Source organism: Mobula birostris, chromosome 2 (genome assembly GCF_030028105.1).
Source record: "Mobula birostris isolate sMobBir1 chromosome 2, sMobBir1.hap1, whole genome shotgun sequence".
Lineage (NCBI taxonomy): Eukaryota > Metazoa > Chordata > Chondrichthyes > Myliobatiformes > Myliobatidae > Mobula > Mobula birostris.
In genome coordinates this window covers 143,737,985-143,763,602 of record NC_092371.1, presented here as the reverse complement: position 1 = coordinate 143,763,602, position 25,618 = coordinate 143,737,985, and the positions used below count along the sequence as shown (strand labels likewise).

Genomic DNA, 25,618 nt, shown 5'->3' with positions numbered 1-25,618 from the left:
CATTGTAGTAATAAGATTATGAAAAAATCATTAAAATTTGATTTACACAAAAGACTAATGGGTTTTATGAAAAGGAAACTCAAATGTGCAGAAGAATGTGTCAGATTTCCATTAAGTCAGGCCATTAGCAACCTGGGGACATCTGCATTATGAAAATGATTGCAACACAAGAGTTGGGTGTTCAGACGACAGACAAAGAATTGAGGTGGGATAGAGCTTCCCTCCAAGATAAACTTGTGCGATTACTCGTAGGAGACCATTGACAATACAGAGGTCTACACCTCTGAGCTTCTCATATAACCATAACAGCACAGAAACAGGCCATCTCGGCCCTTCTAGTCCGTGCCGAACACTTACTCTCACCTAGTCCCACCGACCTGCACTCAGCCCATAGCCCTCTATTCCTTTCCTGTCCATATAGCTATCCAATTTTACTTTAAATGACAATATCGAACCTGCCTCAACCACTTCTGCTGAAAGCTCGTTCCACACAGCTACCACTCTGAGTAAAGTCCCCCCTCATGTTACCCCCAAACTTTTGCCCCCTAACTCTCAACTCACATCCTCTTGTTTGAATCTCCCCTTCTCTCAATGGAAAAAGTCTATCCACATCAACTCTATCTACCCCCCTCATAATTTTAAATACCTCTATCAAGTACCCCCTCAACCTTCTACGTTCCAAAGAATAAAGACCCAACTTGTTCAACCTTTCTCTGTAACTTAGGTGCTGAAACCCAGGTAACATTCTAGTAAATCTTCTCTGTACTCTATTTTGTTGACATTTTTCCTATAATTCGGTGACCAGAACTGTACACAATACTCCAAATTTGGCCTTACCAATGCCTTGTACAATTTTAACATCACATCCCAACTCCTATACTCAATGCTCTGATTTATAAAGGCCAGCATACCAAAAGCTTTCTCCACTACCCTATCCACATGAGATTCCACCTTCAGGGAACTATGCACCATTATTCTTAGATCCCTCTGTTCTACTACAGTCTTCAATGCCCTACCATTTACCATGTATGTCCTATTTTGATTAGCCCTACCAAAATGTATCAGCATTAAATTCCATCTGCCATCTTTCAGCCCACTCTTCTAACTGGCCTAAATCTCTCTGCAAGCTTTGAAAACCTTCTTCATTATCCTCAATGCCACCCATCTTAGTATCATCTGCATACAATTTAGCATCCCATCATCTAGATCATTAATGTATATGACAAACAACACTGGACCCAGTACAGATCCCTTGAGGCCTCCAATCTGACAAACAGTTATCCACCACTACTCTCTTTCACTACACCAGTCCAAAAACCTGTGGCAACAATTGGCGAAATACAGCCTAGCCTATTAGTTCCATCAGAAAAAAATGTGAGATACTTAACACCCTCTCTAGAACCTTCACATTTGGAACCAACCTACAAAGAAGAAAAGTGGAAAAGATGGGTGCAGATGGGAAAATCTCAAGTTATTCATTTGGGAATGAAGAACAGAAAATTTTAAAAAATGGCAGACAGCCTTCTTACAGTACTGAAAGATGTCAGTTGACTTATTATGAAAGTGCTAGCACCTCCAACAGACAAGGCTATTTTCAGCTCCCAATCAACAGCCAAATAGGCATCTTTAGATGCTCACCTAGGTAACTTCTAAATATGCAACACCTTATCTTAATCCCCTTTGCAAGCAACTCAATTGTTCAGAGCTTTTCTTGTTGAGATCCACACAAGCTACAAATTCTCTACACTCAAACTTCAGTCTTCACAGAATTTTCATTCAAACACAATCCCATTCTTTCAAGCAGTTAAGGTCACGAACTGTATACAGATTACAGAGGAGGTGGTGTTTGCTGTCTTGAGGCAAATTAGGGTGGATAAATCCCCAGGGCCTAACAAGGTGCTCCCTGGACCTTGTGGGAGACAAATACAGAAACTGCAGGAGCCCTAACAGTTACTTAAAATGATCTTAGTCACAGGTGAGGTGCTGGAGGATCACTAATGTTCCATTGTTTAAGAAAAGCTCCAAGAATAAACCAGAAAATTATAGGCCAGTGAGCTTGACATCAGTAGTGGAAAAGTTATTAGAAGGTATTCTAAGGAACTTGATATAAAAGTATTTGGATAGACAGCGATAGATTAGGGATAGTCAAACTGGCTTTGTGCATGGCAGGTCATGTAGGTTTTTGAGGGAATTACCAGGAAAGTTGATGAAGACAAAGCAGTGTATGTTGTCTACATGGGCTTTAGCATGGATTTTGATAAGGTTCCACAAAGGAGGGTGGTCAAGGACGTTCAGTCACTTGGCATTCAGGATGTGATGGTAAATTGCATCACACATTGGTTTCATAGAAGCCAGAGTGGTAGTAAATGGTTCTCTCTGACTGGAAGCCTGTGACTAGTGGTGTTTCAGGGACTGGTGCTGGGTTCATTGCCGGTTATCATCTGTATCAACAATCTGGATGGTAATGTGGTAAACTGGATCAGCAAATTGGCAGAGGACACCAATACTGGGGGCACAATGGACAGCGGAGGAAGATCGAAGTTTGTGGCAGGATCTGGACCAGCTGGGAAAATGGGCTGGAAAAAAAACTGCAGATGGAATTTAATGCAAGAAAATGTGAGGTGTTGCATCCTGGGAGGACTAACCAGGGTAGGATTTAGACTGCGAGTAATGCAGTAGAAGATTGTGTCATTTGGCATTCAAGGTAGTAAACTGGATTAGACACTGGCTTTGTGTGTAGATAGTTGCCTCTCTGACTGGAGGCCTGTGACTAGTGGATTGCACATGATCAGTGCTGGGTCTGTTGTTGTTTGTCACCTATATCAATGATCTGAATGATAATGGGGTTAACCAGATCAGCAGATTTGCAGATGACACCAATATTGGGGATGTAGTGGGCTGTGAGGAAAACTATGACGACTTGCAACAGGATAAATGGGCTGGAAATGGCAGATAGAATTTAATGCAGACAACTGCGAGGTATTGCATTTTGGTAGGACCACCACAGTGAACTGCAGAGTACACAAGGATCTGGAAATTCAGGTCCATAATTCCTTGAAAGTGGCATCAAAGTAGATAGGGTCATACAGTGAGCTTTTGGCATATGGCCTTCATAAATCAATGCATTAAGAACAGGTGTTGGGATAATGTTGAAGTTGTACAAGACATTGATGTGTAATTTGCAGTACTGTGTGCAGTCCTGGTCACCTACCTACCTACAGGAAAGATCACTGATTGAAAAAGTGCAGGGAAAATCTCAATACCAGGACTTGAGGATCTGAATTATGGAGAAAGGATGAATTGGACTTTATTTCCTAGAGTTTAGGAGAATGAGGGGAGATTTGACAGAAGTATACAAAAATTATGAGGGTATTTAAAAGGGTAAATACAACCAGGCTTTTTCCAATGAGGGTGTGTGAAACTAGATCTAGAGGTCATGGGTTAAGGATGAAAGGTGAAATGTTTAAGGGGTACAAGGGGCAACTTTTCACTCCTGATGTGGCGAGAACTTTGCACAAGCTGCCATTAAAATAGGTAGACTCAGATTCAATTTCAAGATTTAAGAGAAATTTGGATGGGAGGGTAAGGAGGGCTGTAGTTCAGGTGTAGGTCACTGGGACTAGGCAGACCAGTAGTTCAGGATGGACTAGATGGGATGAAGCACCTGGCTGTGTTGGTACATTCTACGATTCCAAAATCATTCTAGAAGTCATCCTCGGCATTTAACTATTCTTAATGTAAAGGGGTCCCTAACAGGAGAGTAATCATAAAATAATCATAATTTAGGTTAATCAATTAAGCATTGAAAGACAAAACCTCAGGAAAAATGCCCAACTGCAGATTACAAGAACAATGAAAGGTAGCAAAAATAAAAGGCTTATTAAATTGCCAGGAAACACCAAACTCAACAATTGGGAATATTGCATAATGTCCAATTATTAGCAGTAAACTAGTAAGAAACAAAAACAAGGCTTCTTTTGTTATTTAACAAAGACTAGCGAGGGGGAAATGTATGACAAACAGATGGAAGAAGGTACAAGGGAAATAAGGAAATGGTAGAGGAAATAACACGTATTTTGTGTCTGTCTTCTAAGAAAATGCCGAGAACCAAGGATTGGGTAAAATTAAGCAAAAATTAATATTGGCACAAGTTAACAATCCTGCAAACTTTCAGCCATTGCCTCATGGTGTCGTTTCCCCCCCCCCCACCCCTTTTGAAGATTTACACAGATATCTTACTTAGCATTCAGAATGCATTCTCAAGAAAAAGCATCACTGGAATCAGTCTCATATGGCTCAGGTGAACTACCTTGCCTACTACTGCAATAGAAATTATTCATATATCCAACAAGTCATCCAGTTTTATGTAGAGATGGCCAGTGAGGACTGCCGTGGAGAGAGCTAGGTTGAGTGGTCTGACAGCTCAGCATGTGCAGCCATTGCTCAGGACTCATGGCATTTTCATCATTACCAGATCCAACAGCATCTCTCACTACCTCCCTTTGGAAGTGATGCAAGCTACGACCTACCACAGGAATATCTGGGCTGAGAGGGGTACTCAGCCATCAAGAGGGAAGACACCTGCTTCTAATGTCCTGGCCCATCAAACAGCTGCCCTCACAGGTTGCTCCTCTGCACAATGCAAAGGAACAAAAATAAGGAGTGTGTTGCTGAGCCCCAACATTCAATATGACAACTGATTTGTCCAAGGCTCATCTCAGACAATCCTACATAGCTTTCAAATCCGTGATCTTTTAAAAACCCTTTTTAAACCCTGCCCCCCAATAATCCTATAAATCTAACCTCCAAATAGTAAGGAGGTCTGCCAGTAAAGCCACAGCTTTGCAGTGCCAGAAACCAGAGTTTAATTCTGACTCCAGGAGCAGCTTGCATATTCTCCTTTTGACCATGCAAGTTTCCCATCTCCCCACATTCCAGATTATAGATTAATCGGTCATCGTGAACTGCACCTAGTTGGTGACAGAATTAGGGAGGTTTTTTTTTGTGGGGTGAGGGTGGTAAGGGAAGGATGCAGAACTTAGCAGCTACAGTGTAACTGATTGTAGGCTGACGGACATGTTACCATGCTCTAAAGAAAACACATTGGGTACTGCAACTAGTATAGGTATCTACACCCAAGAATGTCGGCCTTGGACATTATGTAGCTCTGAGTCACTAGACTCCTGGAGCAAAATGAGTTGTCCAAAAAGGACAGGGATAGCTAGTTAGCTTTATATTTACTGGTGTTTAGAATTAGAAAGACACAGAACAAACTGCAAATACTGTAGTCTGAAGCAAAAAAAAAACTGCTGGATGAACTCAGCACGACAAAACAGTATAGGAAGTAAAGGGGGTCAATATTTTGGTTTAAGACCCTGCATCAGGACTGGGATTGCACAGGAGAAAGTGTATAGGGAATGAGAGTGCAAGGAGATCATAGACAAAAGGATGGAATATCCGGTGAGGAGGACAACAAATCAGTAAAGGGGTGGGGGGAGAGAGAGTTAGAGAAAATGGCTGGAAGTGGAGACACTGGACTGCAAATGCTGGAATTTGCTAAGGAAGTTGATAAGTAGAATAAATAAGGAGAGAAGATGGGCAGACAGAAAGGGGCGTACTGTGTGGACACTGGACAGATGAGATAAGCTGGTTAATCAGGAGAATCCAGGTTACGTGAAGTTGAAAAATTCAACATCCATATTACTGGAGAAGGCTGAGGAAATACTGACTGATGTGGGAATGGGAAAAGAGCAGTGGAAATGACATACAAGTGGAAGCATAGATGTTCCACAAAACAGTTACTTGTCTCAGAGGTAATCCTGATAAAAGTGTTTTGACAGCTGGGTGACAAGAGGGCATTTCCTCACATTTGTACCAAAATTGGAGTATCCACTTTTATCAACAGCCATTAACATCACAGAAAAAGAACAAGATGCACAAAAGGGTGTACAAGTGGGTTCACAGAAAGACAAACACTAATTTCCCAGTCAACTTGAACAAAATTAAAATGCAACAGAATCTATAGTAAATTATCCCAAAGTGGAAATAGCTACATGAATTACCCAATCATCTCCATCTCACATAGGAACAGTCTTCATAATTAAACTATCAACACACACAAAATGCTGGTGGAATGCAGTAGGCCAGGCAGCATCTATAGGAAGAGGTACAGTCAACGTTTTGGGCCGAGACCCTTTGTTAGCTGACAAAGGGTCTCGGCTCAAAACATCGACTGTGCTTCTTCCTATAGATGCTGCCTGGCCTGCTGCGTTCCACCAGTATTTTGTGTGTGTTGCTTGAATTTCCAGCATCTGCAGATTTCCTCGTGTTTGCATAATTAAACTATGGTTTGCTTTATTCAGCTTAGCTTTCAAGAATGCATCTCACCTCCAATTTTCACAAGTTTGAGATAATTTCTTCCAACTGTAAAAATACATTACTGTACATGATTAGTTATTTTTCATATTCAGATTGTATTGTTTTAATATTCTTGGAAGTTTTAATGAAGCCAATTTCCAAAAAATTGTATACAAACATTTAGTTTTCTTCATTAGTTAGTGACAGGTTTTTAACCTCAAAATAAGCATCAAGCTGCCAGGTGGTATTTGAATTTGGGACTCCTACATAGTTAATCCAGGCTCTTGATTTCTAGTTTAGTACATTAACCATGGCACCATCACTGAAGTATAACCAACTCAATACATCTGATACCAGAACATTATAATCTTATTAACCTCTTCCCTATTAAATTTTCTTCAGTAGTTATGTAATTATGGTCATACCTAGAATAAGGCCTACCTTTTAACTTTCAAAATTACAGAACGTTCATCAGTACTTCTCCACTGCAATAAAAGATCTAACTAAGAAAGCAACATCCAAAACAAAGTCAAACATTAAACCTGATCTACAAATCCAATGAAATTTTACACAAGTTTAGCAGAAGGAAAATCAAAAACATTATACTGGAAACACAACACTCCAAAATTAAACAGAAGAGATTTTGCAAATGCTGAAAATCTTGAACACAAAATGCTGGAGGAACTTAGCAAGTCTGGCCCACTGTCTTTTCCTATCAGATTCTCTCTTCTTCAGCCCTCCAACTATCACCTCTCAGCTTCTTAAAATAACCACCTCCCCAACTTCTTATTGTGGCTTCCTTCCTTTTTAATCCTGAAGAGTCTCAGCCTGAAATATTAACTGTTTATTCCCCAACATAAATGCCGCCTGACTTGCTGAGTTCCTCCAGCCCTTGGTGTGCACCAAGTTAAGGTTTCCTAACTAAAAACACAAAAGCTCCATTAGTAAATACTTAAGATAATCATGCTTTCTTTCTGAAATAGATTCTGATCGCCAAGTAGATGTTTGTATTGCTATGATACCCGTAGCCTATTCAAAATTTGGTGATTGAAGCAAACATTCAAAAGGCATAATCTATGTCAAGGATACAAAGCTTTCTGGACCAGAGTTACAACAGCAGACAAAAATTTAGTAAATTTAGGCAAACTGGAGATTCTGCTATAAAATAATTGAACGGTACATACTCTTAAATGTCAAAGAGGGAGCAACTACAGATTCAAAACCACAGGTCAAATTACCCAATTCTTCTAGCAGCAATTCCTTTAAGAGTCCCTGGAACCTCAAGATATTAACCTTGCCCTAATGCAGTGACAATTCAAGACCACACATCCTGATCGGGAGCCAAATTAATTGCCAGGGTTTAATCACGGGGTGGGAAGGAGGGTGTGCAAAGGACAGAAAGGTATATCTTTGGAAAGAGGGTGTATGGAGGGTAGGGGCAATAACATGCTTGAACCATGTTACACAGGGAGCAGGTAACAATTCGGAGGAACAAGGAACCAAGATCTAAAGGGGTACAGAGGGCTGATGGATGCAAACGCAGTCATTATGGACGAGTTGGTTTTAAGGGCCTGTTTCAGTGCAGTACAATGCTACGACTGAGATGGAGGGGGCGGGGTAAGCGAGGACGGGATCTGCAAAGGGGGCGGTGGAGGAATAAACGATTTACGAACAAGTTTGGACAGTGACTCAGGGTGGTAAATAGAATGGTTAGGTAGCAAATCGTGTATACACATGTGCATGGATAAAGAGCGTTAGGCAGTGATATTGAAGTCAAGGGTCAGAGGGCCACGCGTCCAGAGCAAGGCAGGAGGGGCACTGATCCAACAATGACAGAAGGGAGAGGGGATACTGATCGAATAAAGCTGGATGCAGGGGTGGGGTAGTGTAAAAGAAAACAGGCAGTGATCCAGCTAGATCGTGGCGGAGGTGAAGGAAGGGGCGAGGAACTGGTGCAATGGCTGAAGGGCGGAAACGGTGTCTAAATCAGGGAGCTCCGGCACCGCTCCCCAGCCCCGCGGGCCTTACCAACCTGTGGTGAGGCGGGGAGTCACCTCTCCGAACGGTGACGGCTGCATTTTCAGGTACTTCTGCGGGGAGGCGGCCGAGCTGAGCGGGGTGCAACGCCTCCTTTTCGGCGACTGCGACGGGGGACTCAGCAGAGGGTCGAAATCGATAGTCCTTTTCAGTGTGGCTCCACAGGCCATGGCGCCGGCCGGGGTGGGGCAGGGAACAGGTCGGGTTATCTGCTGATCGAACACGGGCCCTGGTCGTCGTCGCCGCGACGCTTAGGTCCCTCTGGGGAGAAGAAGGCGGCCGCCCCGTTACCGCCGAGCAACTGTTTCCTCTCACCGGTCCCGCACTCGCCTTAATCCAGTATCTGCACGGGAGGATAGCTCCGTTCACCGCAGTGATCTGCGTTAACTAGCCGAGGCGGTCCACCCAGCAGCAGTGCCGATGCCGATGGATTGCTCCGCAAGGGAGCCGCTGCCTCTCCCTCTCCTGGCTTCTCCCTCCGCTATGGCGGAAACAGCGACAATAAACAACGCCAGCCTCGCTCTGAGCCCTGACACCGCAGCTGCGCACTCGCCTGACCCCGCCTCCCCACCGCCACGCCGCCCCCTGGGACTTGTAGTCTTCACATCTGCCGCTCAATGGCAGCTGAGCAGAGTAAAACTACAAATCCCGAGATCCGCCGCGACCAGAATATGCCGGCTGCTATATTTAAATCCCTCATTGGTAAATTCAAGCAGCAACAAGGTCTGCTCAGTGATCAATGAGAGGGAGGAATTGGAAGAGCCCACCAGGAAATCCTTCTGGTGCCTTGCAAATAAGGAAGTGATCTTGAACGATTTCTGTTGTTTTATAATTGCTAATAAAATCTCTGTTGTCCCCCAACCCCGCTATTACTAAATGAACGTTGCAAATTTATGATTGTTTTACACCTCAAAATTATAGTTGATGAGCCTGTGCGTTACTTGGAAGTTTTTCTGTAGTTTACAAGAGGAAAACATTAGGAAGTTTAATGCATAAATACGTAGCTGTTGTCTGTTTTTTACATTTCCTACATTTTACTCGCCAATATGGACGTCTTTGTTTCTGTAAATAAAAGAAAGAAGCATAGGTCATTTAAGCAATTCGGCGTCTAATTGTTATATAGAGAGAATGTTTTTAGACCGGTTGATTCTGCCCGGGGAATTGAAGGACGTATGAGAGAATAAATTGCAGGGATAGTGAAATTGTTCACTAAAGACCTGGCTTGACCGAATACTGTGCGCTGAATGGCCTTCAGCATTGAGATAAATTGGAAGACCACCAAATCAGGGGTTCCCAAACATTTTTTTTATGCCATGGACCAAAATCATTATGCAAGGGGTCCATGAATCCCAGGCTGGGAATCTCTGAAAGGATATCAAGTTGAAATAACATGTATAAAAACTTTGCCAAAGAGAGTCATTGAGGGAAGTTGAGAACTTGAGTTTATAGGCACAACTGCTCACAGTAATCTAAAAAAAGTGTGCATGAACCTTAGCGATAGGATTGAACGGGAAGAGTTTTATTTACAGAGATAGAGAGGGCTTAAATGTGAGTATGGCATGCGGATTCAGAATGTGGGACGTGAGGCATCAAGAGTTGTTGAAATACATTCCTGTCCTTTCATTGCAAAGTGCTTTATCGGCAAATATACTTACAAGTGTAATGTAGGAAACACAAGCCAATTTTTACTCACAGCGGACTTCTATAAACTGATATATGATCTACACGATAGTGACCTGAGTCATTTTTTTGCAAGTACTAACTGAAGGATAAATTTTGGCCAGAACAGTAGCATGAATTATCCGGTCTTCAGTATCGTGACATGAAACCTTTTGTATAAAGCACTGGGTAAATGACAGGACTTTGGTATGTTATTGATGCTGTGAGCTGGAGATAATTTGATCAGCACACAGGTAGATAATGATTTCTGTGCCGTTGGTAGTAGAGATGTGGTTAAATTAGTGGCATGAAAATGAAGCAGGTACTAAACTGTAGACTCGAGAGAACTGATGGTGAGTGCGAGTTTGCTTCTGACTCTCAGGTTGGGGGAACTCGAAATAAAAGTGTTTCTACAAACACTGTAACATCGAAACAGCGACTGTTTATCTCCCTTCGTACTGTGGAAAGAGTGATCGCTCTTTCCCTCTTGTTAGTGAGAGAGAGGGGGATGTCGAACTGTAGTTTTTGATGGACTGTAGACCACGGACTCTGTTTGGGGTTTTGCTGGTACTGGCATGGTGCGTGGTGGGAGTGCTGATGCTTTCTGCTAGAGTAAGTGGGGGCAGGGAGAGGAGGAGGGTTGATGCTGCTTATGCATGGGAGAGGGCAGTGGTCTTTGGGGTCCTTACTTTTTTCTGTCATTCATTCTTTGGGGTTTTTCTTCTGTTTCGAGGATGCCTGCAGAGAGTAAGAATTTCAGGTCATATATAGTTTTCATTCTCTGATATTAAATGGAACCACTGAACCACTAAACTTACTCATGTTAGGTAGAGTATATATTTAGTTATTTCAGAACAAAATGAGCACTTGTACCAAGTATGGAAATAAGCTAAAAAAAAAATAAAAAGCACCATTTAAAACACCACTTGTTTGAAGCAAACTCCAAATGAATATGACACATTTATTTATTCATAACTATGAAGAATCATCTACCAAGTTTTATTACAAGACAAGGGGGTCTCAAGGTGTTGAATATATTTAGATCTCCTTGCTTGCTATGTAATTCTCTATCCCCTAGCCTATATAAATCCTACCAGATCCTTCACTGTACTCTTTTGAATGTGGTCTCCATAGTAACCTAGGCCCTGACATCAAGTTATATTATGATGTGTCATGGTCTCCGTGGTAATTTAGGAATCTTTTTTCCAATCATTTCATATGGTAACATCTCCTGCACCACATTCTGCAGAAATAGGAATTGATTGTGTTTGACTTCCTCATTGTCACACCATGGTTTGTCCTTTCAGGCAATGTCACTAAATTCTGAAATAATTTTAAGTGGCCTTCTGTTATGTTTTCTCTCCCTCTGGCTGCTTGATAATGCACAGGCTCTGGAATTATATCAAAATACTAACTCGGGAAAGAAGGCACTTCCAAGTAAGTCCAGTATTATCCATGCTAATTACTACAATGAATTTTATCTTGGGATGAAATTTGTATTGTTATCTACATTCCACATTCTCACAACACCTAAAACCATTTTGCAGCAAATGAAGCGCCTTTCCAGTCACTGTTTTTACACACACAGACAAAGGTGAGAATCAGTTTGCTTACAGCAAAGAGCTACAATCAATTATTGACCAAGCAATCTCTTTTAGTGGCACTTACCGAGAAACGTATATAGGCATTGACACGGGGAGAATTTTTTTTTATTAAGTGCAACCGTGAACAATAGCCAGATCAGAAATGCTGATCAAGTCAACTAGTTCCCAAAGAGAACTCTGATAGGCCAGTCAGATGGTTCACTGCTGCTCAGCGATAGAACACAAAAAAATCATATGTACAATTAAGAAACATTAAAAAGTAGTAGAAATACTGCAGTCATGATGATGATCATGATGAAGTCTGCTGGAGAGAGACATTTATACACATGCTGTCCTCCATAACTACAGTCTTCTTTAGAAATAGGAAATTAAGATTCAGAGAGACTATTCATTACTACAATGAGACCACTAACCATGCAAAGTCTATGTTATATCATTAGGTCTCCAATTAGGACGTGAACATAGATGTACATAATCCAGCAGAGGCACAGGGCAGCTTTCTTGGTTGTGTAGAATGTGTTATGGGACTATGAGAGGCTGTGCAAGATGTGCACCCCCAGGAGTTTGAAACTGATTGCAGTTTCCACAGCTGTGCCACCGATTATAAAGAGAAGTGTGAGTTCTCTTGAAGTCGATAACTGTCTCCTTTGTCTTGTTGACATTGAGAGAGAGGCTATTTGCCTGGTACCAGGCCTTAAGCTCTTCCGCCACCTTGCTGTAGGCCATCTCACCCTTGATGGTGCTGAGTCCCACCACCGTTGTGTCACTGGCGACCTTGACAACGTGATTACTCGGGGTTCTGCACACAGCCCTTGGGAGCAACCTGTGTTGAGGATGACGGGGAGGGAGGAGCAGTGAGGGAGTGCATCCTCACCATCTGAGATCTGTTGCTTAGGCAGTCCAACACCCAGATGGACAATGGTGAATAGACTGAGAAGTAGGAGCATGTTCATCAAGATCTGTAGTACAATAGTTTTGAATATCAAACCGAATCCAGAAAGAGCACTCTGACATATCTATACTTATATCCTTCTAGATGTGCAGTAGAGAACATCCTAACACGCTGCATTAGTGCTTGGTATGAAAGCTGCACACATATATATTCCAGCAACATAATGAAGGATCACACCCACCCTGCTCATACACTTCCAGTTAATCCTGATGAAGGGTCACGGCCCGAAACGTCGACTGTGCTCCTTCCTATGGATGCTGCCTGGCCTGCTGCGTTCCACCAGCATTTTGTGTGTGTTAATTTAATTTCCAGCATCTGCAGATTTCCTCCAGTTTGCTGCTCATACACTGTTTGATCCACTCCCATCAGGGAGGAGGTCACGTAGCATCCATGCCAGGACCACCAGACTCAAAGACAGTCACTTTCCCCAAGCTGAAAAGCTGATCAACATCTCCACCCGCTAACACACACCACCACAGCCCCCGCACAAGAACTACTTCATCGCTCCAGTCAGCGTCACCTTACACTCCTGTGCCTAGCGTCACTTTATGGGCCTACAAACGATCTACTGTATATGTACAAATTTTATGTATTTATGTTTATTGTGTATTTTGTTATTGTGTTTTTTGTGCTGCATCGTATCTGGAGTAACAATAATTTTGTTCTCCTTTATACTTGTGTACCGGAAATGACATCAAACAATTTTGAATCTTGAATCTCAGTATAAGGTATGAGCCCACTACCACCTAATTCATGGGTGAAAATACTGCCAGCAAGCCATGGGTTGATATTTCCTGAATTTCCTTTTAAGTCCCAAATGGTATGTTGAGCTTAAGATGTCCTGGATTGATGCTAACAACATGGATGCTAAGGGCTGTGGAAGTAAGTGGAGGTTAATTTTTATGATGAAGCTAACAGCGAAGGGAAGAGTTGACTTCAGGTCCTGCTTAGTGTTGCAGGATCATGGAACAGAAGCATGGAAGACTATTCTTTGTTCTTCAATAGGTTTATCAAGAAACTATAATGATTCGTCCTGAAGGATGAGTAAGATATACCAAACGAAATTCCCCCTCACCTCTTCTCCTCACCTCCTTCCGCTGCCTCTCCTCCTTCCCTTTCTTCAATGGTCTACTGTCCTCTCCTAATTCCTCCTTCTTCAGTCCTCTACGGCTTCCACTTATCACCATCACCATCATGAGTAAAGCCCTCCCCACTCCATTGAGCATATCTACACAGAGCATTGTCACAGGAAAGCAGCATTCATTATCCGGCACCACCACTAGCCAGGTCATGCTCTCTTCTTGGGGCTGCCATCGGGAAGGAAGAAGGTGCAGGAGACTTAGGACTCACACTAACAGGTCAGGAACAGTTATTACCACTCAACCATCAGGCTCTTGACCCAGAGGGGATAACTTCACTTAACTTCATTGAACTGTTCCCACAGCCTATGGATTCACTTTCAAGGACTCTTCATCTCATGTTCTCAATATTTGGTGCTTACATATTTATTATTATTTGTTCTTTTCTTTTGTATTTGCACAGTTGTCTTTTCCACACTGGTTGTCTGCCCGGTTGGGTGTGGTCTTTCATTGATTCTATTACAGTTATTGGATTTATTGAGTATGCCCACAAGGAAATGAATCTCAGAGCTGTATATGGTGACGTATATGTACTTTGATCTAAATTTACTTTGAACTTTGTACTTCATTCCCTCATGCCCCATCCACCCACCTTCCCCCTCATCTGGTTTCACCAACTACCTGTCAGCTTGTACTCCAGAACAAAGCTGGATATTGTTTTCTTTGGAGACTAATTGGAACTTCGGGTGAAGGTTTAAATGAATATGGCAGGAAGGAAAGAAAAATAAGTTAAAATGAAAGGAGTGAGGCCAGGCAAATTAAATGAGATGGTAATAAAAGAATTAGAAAGGGATATGGCAAAAAGGCAAAATTGCCAGTTTTTTGAAATCCAAGTTTAATATGTTTGTATATTGTAAGGCAACAAACAAAGACATGAAGACTTTGAAACTAGGAGAAATAAATGGGTGGGTTTTATGGTCATTAGCATTACATTAGAGGAGGTGCTGAACATCTTAAAATCTATGAAGGTAGGCCTGACCAAGTATATCGAAGAACACTGTGGAACACTGGAGAAGAAACTGTGAGCATCCTGGCCGAGTTATTTATGTTATTGATAGCCTCAGGTGAGGTGTCGGTAGACTGCAGAGTGATGACCACTGGGGCTTTATTTAAGAAGGGTGGTAAAAAGAAGCCTGGGATTTATAGGCCAGTAGGTCTAACACTTGCGGTAGATAAGTTACTGGAGAGGAGTGTGAGGGATAAGAAATATAGAACATAGAACATAGAATAGTACAGCACAGTACAGGCCCTTCAGCCCACAATGTTGTGCCGACCCTCAAACCCTGCCTCCCATATAAGCCCCCACCTTAGATTCCTCCATATACCTGTCTAGTAGTCTCTTAAACTTCACTAGTGTATCTGCCTCCACCACTGACTCAGGCAGTGCATTCCACTCACCAACCACTCTCTGAGTAAAAAACCTTCCTCTAATATCCCCCTTGAACTTCCCACCCCTTACCTTAAAGCCATGTCCTCTTGTATTGAGCAGTGGTGCCCTGGGGAAGAGGCGCTGGCTATCCACTCTATCTATTCCTCTTATTATCTTGTACACCTCTATCATGTCTCCTCTCATCCTCCTTCTCTCCAAAGAGTAAAGCCCTCGCTCCCTTAATCTCTGATCATAATGCATACTTTCTAAACCAGGCAGCATCCTGGTAAATCTCCTCTGTACCCTTTCCAATGCTTCCACATCCTTCCTATAGTGAGGTGACCAGAACTGGACACAATACTCCAAGTGTGGCCTAACCAGAGTTTTATAGAGCTGCATCATTACATCGTGACTCTTAAACTCTATCCCTCGACTTATGAAAGCTAACACCCCATAAGCTTTCTTAACTACCCTATCCACCTGTGAGGCAACTTTCAGGGATCTGTGGACATGTACCCCGAGATCCCTCTGCTCCTCCACACTACCAAGTATCCTGCCATTTACTTTGTACTCTGCCTTGGAGTTTGTCCTTCCAAAGTGTACCACCTCACACTTCTCCGGGTTGAACTCCATCTGCCACTTCTCAGCCCACTTCTGCATCCTATCAATGTCTGTCTGCAATCTTTGACAATCCTCTACACTATCTACAACACCACCAACCTTTGTGTCGTCTGCAAACTTGCCAACCCACCCTTCTACCCCCACATCCAGGTCGTTAATAAAAATCACGAAAAGTAGAGGTCCCAGAACAGATCCTTGTGGGACACCACTAGTCACAATCCTCCAATCTGAATGTACTCCCTCCACCACCACCCTCTGCCTTCTGCAGGCAAGCCAATTCTGAATCCACCTGGCCAAACTTCCCTGGATCCCATGCCTTCTAACTTTCTGAATAAGCCTACCGTGTGGAACCTTGTCAAATGCCTTACTAAAATCCATATAGATCACATCCACTGCACTACCCTCATCTATATGCCTGGTCACCTCCTCAAAGAACTCTATCAGGCTTGTTAGACACGATCTACCCTTCACAAAGCCATGCTGATTGTCCCTGATCAGACCATGATTCTCTAAATGCCTATAGATCCTATCTCTAAGAATCTTTCCCAACAGCTTTCCCACCACAGATGTAAGGCTCACTGGTCGATAATTACCCAGACTATCCCTACTACCTTTTTTGAACAAGGGAACAACATTCGCCTCCCTCCAATCCTCCGGTACCATTCCCGTGGACAACGAGGACATAAAGATCCTAGCCAGAGGCTCAGCAATCTCTTCTCTCGCCTCGTGGAGCAGCCGGGGGAATATTCCGTCAGGCCCCGGGGACTTATCTGTCCTAATGTATCTTAACAACTCCAACACCTCCTTTCCCTTAATATCAGCATGCTCCAGAACATCAACCTCACTCATATTGTCCTCACCATCATCAAGTTCCCTCTCATTGGTGAATACCGAAGAGAAGTATTCATTGAGGACCTCGCTCACTTCCACAGCCTCCAGGCACATCTTCCCACCTTTATCTCTAATTGGTCCTACCTTCACTCCTGTCATCCTTTTTTTCTTCACATAATTGAAGAATGCCTTGGGGTTTTCCTTTACCCTACTCGCCAAGGCCTTCTCATGCCCCCTTCTTGCTCTTCTCAGCCCCTTCTTAAGCTCCTTTATTGCTTCCCTATATTCCTCAATAGACCCATCTGATCCTTGCTTCCTAAACCTCATGTATGCTGCCTTCTTCCTCCTGACTAGATTTTCCACCTCACTTGTCATCCATGGTTCCTTCACCCTACCATTCTTTATCTTCCTCACCGGGACAAATTTATCCCTTACATCCCGCAAGAGATCTCTAAACATTGACCACATGTCCATAGTACATTTCCCTGCAAAAACATCATCCCAATTCACACCCGCAAGTTCTAGCCTTATAGCCTCATAATTTGCCTTTCCCCAATTAAAAATTTTCCTGTCCTCTTTGATTCTATCCTTTTCCATGATAATTATAAAGGCCAGGGAGCGGTGGTCACTGTCCCCCAGATGCTCACCCACTGAGAGATCTGTGACCTGACCCAGTTCATTACCTAGTACTAGATCTAGTATGGCATTCCCCCTGGTCGGCCTGTCCACATACTGTGACAGGAATCCATCCTGGACACACTTAACAAACTCTGCCCCATCTAAACCCTTGGAACTAATCAGGTGCATTGGAAAGACGGGTTGATTAGAGATAGTCAGCAAAGCTTTGTACATGGGAGATCATGTCTTATAAACTTGATAGATAGATACTTTACTGACCCAAAAGAAATTACAGTGTCAGAGTAGCATTACAATTGCACAGATATAGATATTAGAAGAGAAATAGAAAGAATTAAAAAAAAAGTTACTGCAAACTGTCTAACAGGAGGGGGTCATCACTTCCCTGGCTATAGGTTGACTCATTATAGAGCCTAATGGCAGAGGGTAAGAATGACCTCATTTCGAGCACTTTGGAGCAGCGCAGTTGTCTTGGTCTATTACTAAAATTACTCCTCTGTTAAGCCAAGGTGGCATGAAGAGGGATAGAAACATTGTCCAGAATTGTCAGGGTTTTCCATAAGGTCCTTTGTTCTACCACAGCTTCCAGTGTGTCCAGTTTGACTACTACAACAGAGCTAGCCTTTCTAATCAATTTATTGAATCTATTGGCATCACCCTTGTTGATGCCATTGCCCCAGCACACCACCACATAGAAGATTGTACTGGTGACAGCAGACTGGTAGAACATGTGAAGGAGAGGCCTGCATACTCCAAAGGACCTCAATCTCCTCAGGAAGTAGAGGCACATCTGGCCCTTCTTTTACACAGCCTCTGTGTTGCTGCTCCACTCAAGTCTGTCATCCAGGTGTATCTTCAAGTATTTGTAGGTCCTCACCACATCCATGTCCTCAGTATCAATAGTAACAGGGTGCAATCCATCACCACCTCCTTTGTCTTACTAATGTAAGCTGCAGATGATTCATCTTGCACCATTTGACAAAGTCTTCCACCAGGGCCCTGTATTCATCTTCCCATCCTCCCTCTATACACCCAACTATTGCTGAGTTTTTGCCTGTACTGATTGAGTTTTTGTTGATGTGACCAAGAACAATGATGAGGACAGACTTGTTTTTGTATGGATTTTGGTAAGGTTACACATAATAGACTGCTCTGGAAGTTTAGATTGTATGGAATCCAGGGAGAGCTGGCTAACTGGGTACACAATTGGCTTCATGTTGGGAAACAGAGGATGACAGTGTAAGTTTCTTTCTCAGAGTGTTGCATCGTGACAAGTGGTGTGCCTCATGGGACAGTGCTGAGTCCATTGTTATTTGTCATCTGTATCAATGATTTAAATAAAAATATACAAAACGTGGTTAGTAAGTTTGCAGATAGTATAGTGGACAGTAAAAGAAGTTTTTCGAAAATTACAGGGGGAATTGAAACAGCTGTGTAGTGGGCTGAGGAATGACAAATGGAATTTAATTCAGATAAGTGCATGGTGTTGCAGTTGGAAAGTTAAATCAAGGTAGGACTTTCACAGTGAGCAGTAGGGTCCAGGGGACAGCTGTAGACCAGAAGACCTTGAAATACAAGTATATTATTCCCTGAAATTTGATTCACAGGTAGTGTGGGGGAGAAAACTTTTGGGACTCTGCCTTTCATTAGTCACGATACCAAATTGGGAGGTCATGGTGTGGCTGCAGAGGATACTGCTGAGGCTGCACTTGGAGTATAATGTTCAGGTTTAATCATCCTGCTATAGGAAAGCTTAAAATGGAAAGAGAGCAGATAAGATTTATAAGGATATTGCCAGGACCTGTGATATTGAATTATAGGGAGAGGCTGTGACTTCTGAGACTTCATTTCTTGCAGCATAGGAGACTGGGAGTTGATCTTACAAAGGCATATAAAATCATGAGTGGCATCGATAAAGTGCATACTCTCAAGTCTTTTTCCCAGGGTTACGGAAATCAAGAACTGGAAGGAAAGGGTTAAGGTGAGAGGGAGAAGATTTAACAGGAACTTAAGGGGTGACTTTGTTTTACACAGAGAGTGATATGTATGTGTAACAAGCTGCCACAGGAAGTGGTTGTGGCAGGTTCAATAGCAACATTTAAAAGGCATTTGAATGAGAACGTGGATTGGAAAGGTTTAGAAGGTTGCGAGCCAAACTCTGATTTGGATCTTGGTCAGCATTGACCAGTTGTGCCAAAGAGCCTGTATGACTCTCTGTAGCATATTTAAGCAATAGGGTCCGTGTGTCCTAGGGATTTTCCCAAGCACTTCATTGTTGATTGTTTTTTAAATGTGTACCTGCTATTTTGAGCTAAATGGCACTGTTTGACCACAAGAAAATTCAACAGCAAACACAAGAGAAGTCACTTTTTAGTAGAGACTGTACTTGCAAAATCTGCTGTAAAACATTTTTGAACTTTCTGTAATGCATCATCATAAATGTCAGACTTCATTTTACATATTTCTAGTTCTTAAAAGAAACAATAGCAATAAAATTTGATTGTATACATTGGAAACATTGGGATCAATTTCCTGCCACTGTCTGTAAGGAGTTTGTACGTTCTCCCTGTGCCACATAGGTTTTCTCTGGGTGCTCCAGTTTCCTCCCACATTCCAAAGACGTACGAGTTACTAGGTTATAGGTCACTTGATGTAATTGGGCAACAGTAACTTGTTGGGCAGGAGGGGCTTGTAACTATGCTGTATCTCTAAATAAAAAATAAAAATAAATAATTTTACCAGTAGCCTAGTTCAGTCTCTTGGTCCACTAGGAACTCATGAGAAGTGCAGAATAAACCAGCTGTTGATGTTATGGCCACTGGTGTGACCTTTTATCATCCTACTGCTAAACTGCAATTTGTCTTTTGTAATTATACAGTCAATTGAATTCCCATGTAATTGTACATAGCTTCAAGTTTTAAAATCTCACCAAACACGAGTTATAAGTGTCATAGCTGACCTTAAGTTGAACCTCCAGCCAAATTTGAGTAACTCCTCATGCTCAGTGCTTCATATGGTGTTCCCTCCTGCAGATCACAGCAGGTATCTCCCTGAATTAATGAATTTGTGATGATGGACGCTACAGCAGGGAGTGTGCTTTTACCTGCTGATCATTGGATCACAGTGGCTTCTACCACTTCCTCACTTTGTTAACTTACAAGATCAGAAGACGGCAGCTTTTAAAAGTTTTGGTTTTGTAAAACAAATTTAAATCAAATGTACTGGCTAGAAACAGGTACAGTAATTTCACTCAGCTGGTTTAATAATGATAAGAGGTTCTTTATTGATCCTGAGTGGGAAATTATTTCATTACAGCAACAACATTTAAAAGCATCCTTAGCAATAATAATAAATAATATTAAATATAATAATATTAACTAATAATAAAATAAGCTCTACATATAAAAAAAACCTGGATATTTTACCAAACTGTACCTGAATAAATGGATGCCTCTCACTTCCCAACAATGCCCTACACTGGGTGAACCTCTTAATTAACAGAACTAGCCTGAAGATGCACATTCAGCGTTTTAAGAACAGCTTCTTCCTCTGCCATCAGATTTTTGAATGGTCTACAAACCTATGAACCTCATTATTTTGTTCTCGTATTGTGCTATTTTTTAATATTTATTTTTGTACCTTATAATAATCTTTTATGTATTTTACTGCATTGCTGCTGCAAAACAACAAATTTCACACCCTTTGCCAGTGACAATAAACGTGATTCTGATTCTGATACCCTTGAACGAAGCTTTGAATTAAGGCCTGCTTCAAAATTCTCACAAGCTTCAGCATAAATTTTCACACAGCAGAAGCAAAAATTTCTATTTTCTTGTAACATACACATGCCCAGCAGTCTCCAACCATCACTGATCTGCGTGCATTGTAGTGTTGATAACTATCATGTCCTGGGAGCTGCCTTCCAACTTGTAAATTGCCCTCCAAGCACTTGAGCTTGGGCAGCCCTCATCTCTGCTATTTACCTGAATATTCCTTATGGTAGTGAATTTCCATTGCTTATTCTTCTTTTGGCAAGAAGAGATCCCTCCTGCATTTTGTCTTGAATTTATGTTATATTCGTGATACAGTTTTGGTATCTATACTGCTTTGCATTTTTTAGGGAAGCAGCCCAATTTCATCAGATTTTATAAATAGAGGCAACTGAGTGTAAAGGTTAAAAGCATACCTGAAGAACCCATGTTTTGTCTATAACCAGATCATTCATCAAAATACATCATTGAACTATAAGGACTGGTTTGAAGCTCTAGAAGAGGTGAAGAAAGATTTAGTAGACTAGTCACACACATAAAAGTTGCTGGTGAACGCAGCAGGCCAGGCAGCATCTCTAGGAAGAGGTACAGTCGACGTTTCAGGCCGAGACTCTTCGTCAGGACTAACTGAAGGAAGAGTGAGTAAGGGATTTGAAAGTTGGAGGGGGAGGGGGAGATCCAAAATGATAGGAGAAGACAGGAAGGGGAGGGATGGAGCCAAGAGCTGGACAGGTGATAGGCAAAAGGGATACGAGAGGATCATGGGACAGGAGGTCCGGGAAGAAAGACAATGGGGGGGGGAACCCAGAGGATGGGCAAGGGGTATAGTCAGAGGGACAGAGGGAGAAAAAGGAAAGTGAGAGAAAGAATGTGTGTATAAAAATAAGTAACAGATGGGGTACGAGGGGGAGGTGGGGCATTAGCAGAAGTTAGAGAAGTCGATGTTCATGCCATCAAGTTGGAGGCTACCTAGACGGAATATAAGGTGTTGTTCCTCCAACCTGAGTGTGGCTTCATCTTTACAGTAGAGGAGGCCGTGGACAGACATGTCAGAATGGGAATGGGATGTGGAATTAAAATGTGTGGCCACTGGGAGATCCTGCTTTCTCTGGCAGACAGAGCGTAGGTGTTCAGCAAAGCAGTCTGCCAGTCTGCGTCGGGTCTCGCCAATATATAGAAGGCCACATCGGGAGCACCGGACGCAATATATCACCCCAGCCGACTCACAGGTGAAGTGTCGCCTCACCTGGAAGGACTGTTTGGGGCCCTGAATGGTGGTAAGGGAGGAAGTGTAAGGGCAGGTGTAGCACTTGTTCCGCTTACACGGATAAGTAGACTAGTCTTTGGCATTATAAGGTACATTGAAGATGTTCTCTTTAGAGCCAGAAAGTGATTTGTGGAAAGTTTTCAAACTTATAAAAAGCTGAGCCAATCAAATAAAAGAAATTGGGTGCTTTAATCAATGAGGTGAGACACAAAACTGAACTTTAAGATAATTGGCAAAAGGAACGGATAACATGAGGAGAAACGTTTGCATACAGCAAATAGTCATGTTCAGAAAAAAAGAGGGAGACGATATTGCAAGGCTAGAGTGAAAGGATCTTAGGAAGTATTTCTAGCTAGATTGCTTTCCTTCCCCACAGCAGTGGTATCTGAAACTAGAGGGCAGAGATTTAGAGCGGTGATTACCAATAGGGGCAGTTACGTGTCCTAGCAAGGTACTGGGGGAATAGAAGTCATCAGGGGGTGTTAAGATTGTTGGGGGCAGGGCTGCTGTCAGCGGCACCCTAACTTGAGGCATGAGACCTGACCTATCATTAGTAGAGCATGCACTTCCAAAAAGAAGGATGAGACACTGGAACACAAGGAAAAAACATACCTTTCTGTCGTCACAATGCATCTGAAACTCGGCAATCTCATCTAACCTTACCAGCCAAACAGATGGGACTTAGAGTAATTACGATATGAATCAATCCAAGATATGCCCTGTACACAATTTTGTGTGAGTTACAGTCACAGGCAGGTCAAAGATCACGTGGCTTGTTGCTCATTTAGATATCAAGTGCAAGATATTGTGCAGCAATTTTACGAAATTTCATGGCAAAGTTTCTTGTGATGCACAGGCAGCAAAGGGCGGATACTACTATGTTAAGCTGAAGTGTAGACATTGGGGCAGTGACATGTGCGGCTATAGCGCAACCATTTATCCAGTCATATAGCACAGAATCAGGCCCTCTGTCCACTTGCCCATACCGACATCAAGCACCCATCTTTATTAATCACATTTTTGGATAGGAACATTCTATGCCTTGGTGATTCAAGAACCTGTCAAGATACTTCTTAAATGCTACGGAAGTATCAGCCTCTACTACCCCACCAGGCAGTATGGTCCAGACTCAACCATTCTCTGAGTGATAAAATTCTTCTTCAGATGCCTTCTTAACATCCCTTAACTTAAACCTATGCCCTTTGGTTTGGACACTGCTATGGAGAAAAGTTTCTTGCTATATAGCCTATATGCAGACTGATCTTATTTCTTGTATACCTCAATCAGATCCTCAAAAGCTGCCTGTTTTGAGTGAAAACAAACCCAGTTTATCCATCTTCTGCATATAACCAAAATTCTCTATCCCAGACAAGATACTTGCGAAGCTTCTCTGCACCCTCTACATTGCAATCATGTCCTTCCTAACGTGCATGACCAGGACCAGACTTCAAATCTAACTCAACCACTGTGTTATACAGTACACTGCTATTATATTCAATGTCCTGGCTTTTGTAGGCAAGCATTCTTCACCATCACATCTAGCTGAGCTGCTGTCTTCATTTAGACACAAAGCTCCTGTTATTCCACACTCTAAGGTCCTATCAATCATTATGTATATCCTAGCCATGTTTGACCTTCCAAAATGCATCAAATTACATTTGTAAGGATTAAATTCAATATGTCATTGCTTTGTCCATCTTATCAAACCATCAGTATTTTCTATGAGCCTATTATGACTCTCCTCACTATCAACTTCACTATCTAGTTTTCATGTCATATGCAAACGTAATATTCATATCGAAACCATTGAAGTATATAACAAACAGAAAGAGGCCCAGCACTGATTTCTGCTGTACACTACCCGCTATTAGTTTCCCATCATAAAAACAACCATTCACCATCACCCTATGCCTCAAATTACCAAACCAATTTTGGATCCAATTTGGACTTGCTCTGAATCCCAAATACTCTAACCTAGTAAATATCAACAGGGGCAGTTACGTGTCCTAAAGAGACATTAAGGGGAAATAGAAGTCATGGTGGGGCGTTCAAGATTCTTGGGGGTGGGGTGGTAAATGGCGGCCTAAGTTGACACACGAGACTTGACCAACCTATGGTAGACAATGCACTTCCAAAAAGGATGAAGCACTGGAACAAAGGGAGAACCATAGCTCTACAGAATGTGAGCACTCGTCATCACATCGTGTCTGAAACTTGGCAATCTCATTCGACCTTACCAACTAAACAGACACTATTGGGGATGCATAAATTAGCAACCAGGGTGCCCAACAGTTCCCCTTGACTTGCGGCATGGAACAAGTTCATGCAATTTAACTGTTGGTAAGTCAAGTACACCCTCTCCACTTTCTCTACAGATCTACGGAAAACACGTACAGCGATACAGCGCTGGGCAGAACCAAACGGTGAAATCAGTGAACCTACCAACTCCGAGGATTCCTCTTGAGGTGTTCAAAGCAACCTCAGCTTCATATGTGCTGACAAGAACCATCTATGGGGATTATGAGGCCTTGCTTGATTGGTCAATCATGCTAACTGGAATAGTATAAAGGTAGCTCAACGAGCACCAGCTGTATCCCAACTAACTTTCAGATGCTAATCTGAATCTTTGCCAACATAATTTTCACTGTTGCAATCATCTTCATCTTTGCTTCACTGTTCTTTTGCATGCCACTACCATTGTTCCATCTATGTCAACTCACTGCTGTTGCCAACATCTGACAGGCATTCCCAGTTTGTGTTAATTTTTTTAATTTTAATTTTTCCCCGTTAATGATGGATAAGTACATACGGCTCCACCTCTTGGAGTCTGAAGGTGGTGAAGCCTTGAATTCTAACCCTGCTAAGAAATGCAAAATATAGAAAGTGCACCAATACAATGTTACATACCTGGAATGTGGTTTTATCCCTTTCCCATCAGATCAGTGACACCCCATAGGTATTATTTGTAATACTGTACTGTCTAATGAAGCCATAAAATCATCAAGATATCAGGAACACTTCAGTAAAAGATACCCTGAAAAGGCTCAGTTCCAGAAGATGAAAGAAGCATGTGAAAAACATTGAACACTCCAGTCATTTGCCAAGAAGGTTAAAAATGACATCGATAGAGGTCTCATTGCTTCTTACACAGTAACGTTACCAAAATGATAGAAAAGTATGGAAAATCTCATACAATTGGAGAAAGATTAATAATGCCTGCTGTATCAGAAGTGCTCACCAGCTCTCAAAACAGATACCAGTATTTTAAAATCAATTCCTCTGATTAATAACTCTGTAGCTCATCGTATTGATGAAATGAGTGATGACATTGAGAATCAACTATGCACAGAGCTATAAAAAGCAGAATTTGGGATAC

General features: G+C 42.2%; 1 protein-coding gene across 1 annotated transcript in view; it reads right to left on the bottom strand.

Annotated features, from left to right (window-relative positions):
- The window catches only part of akirin2 (akirin 2), a 28,246-nt gene extending 19,329 nt beyond the window's left edge, over positions 1 to 8,917 (bottom strand). The window contains exon 1 of the mRNA XM_072249980.1: positions 8,390 to 8,917. Within this exon, the coding sequence (XP_072106081.1) occupies positions 8,390 to 8,564 (175 nt within the window). The 5' untranslated portion in view covers positions 8,565 to 8,917. The remainder of the gene's footprint in view (positions 1 to 8,389) is intronic.
- Positions 8,918 to 25,618: the final 16,701 nt, after the last annotated feature.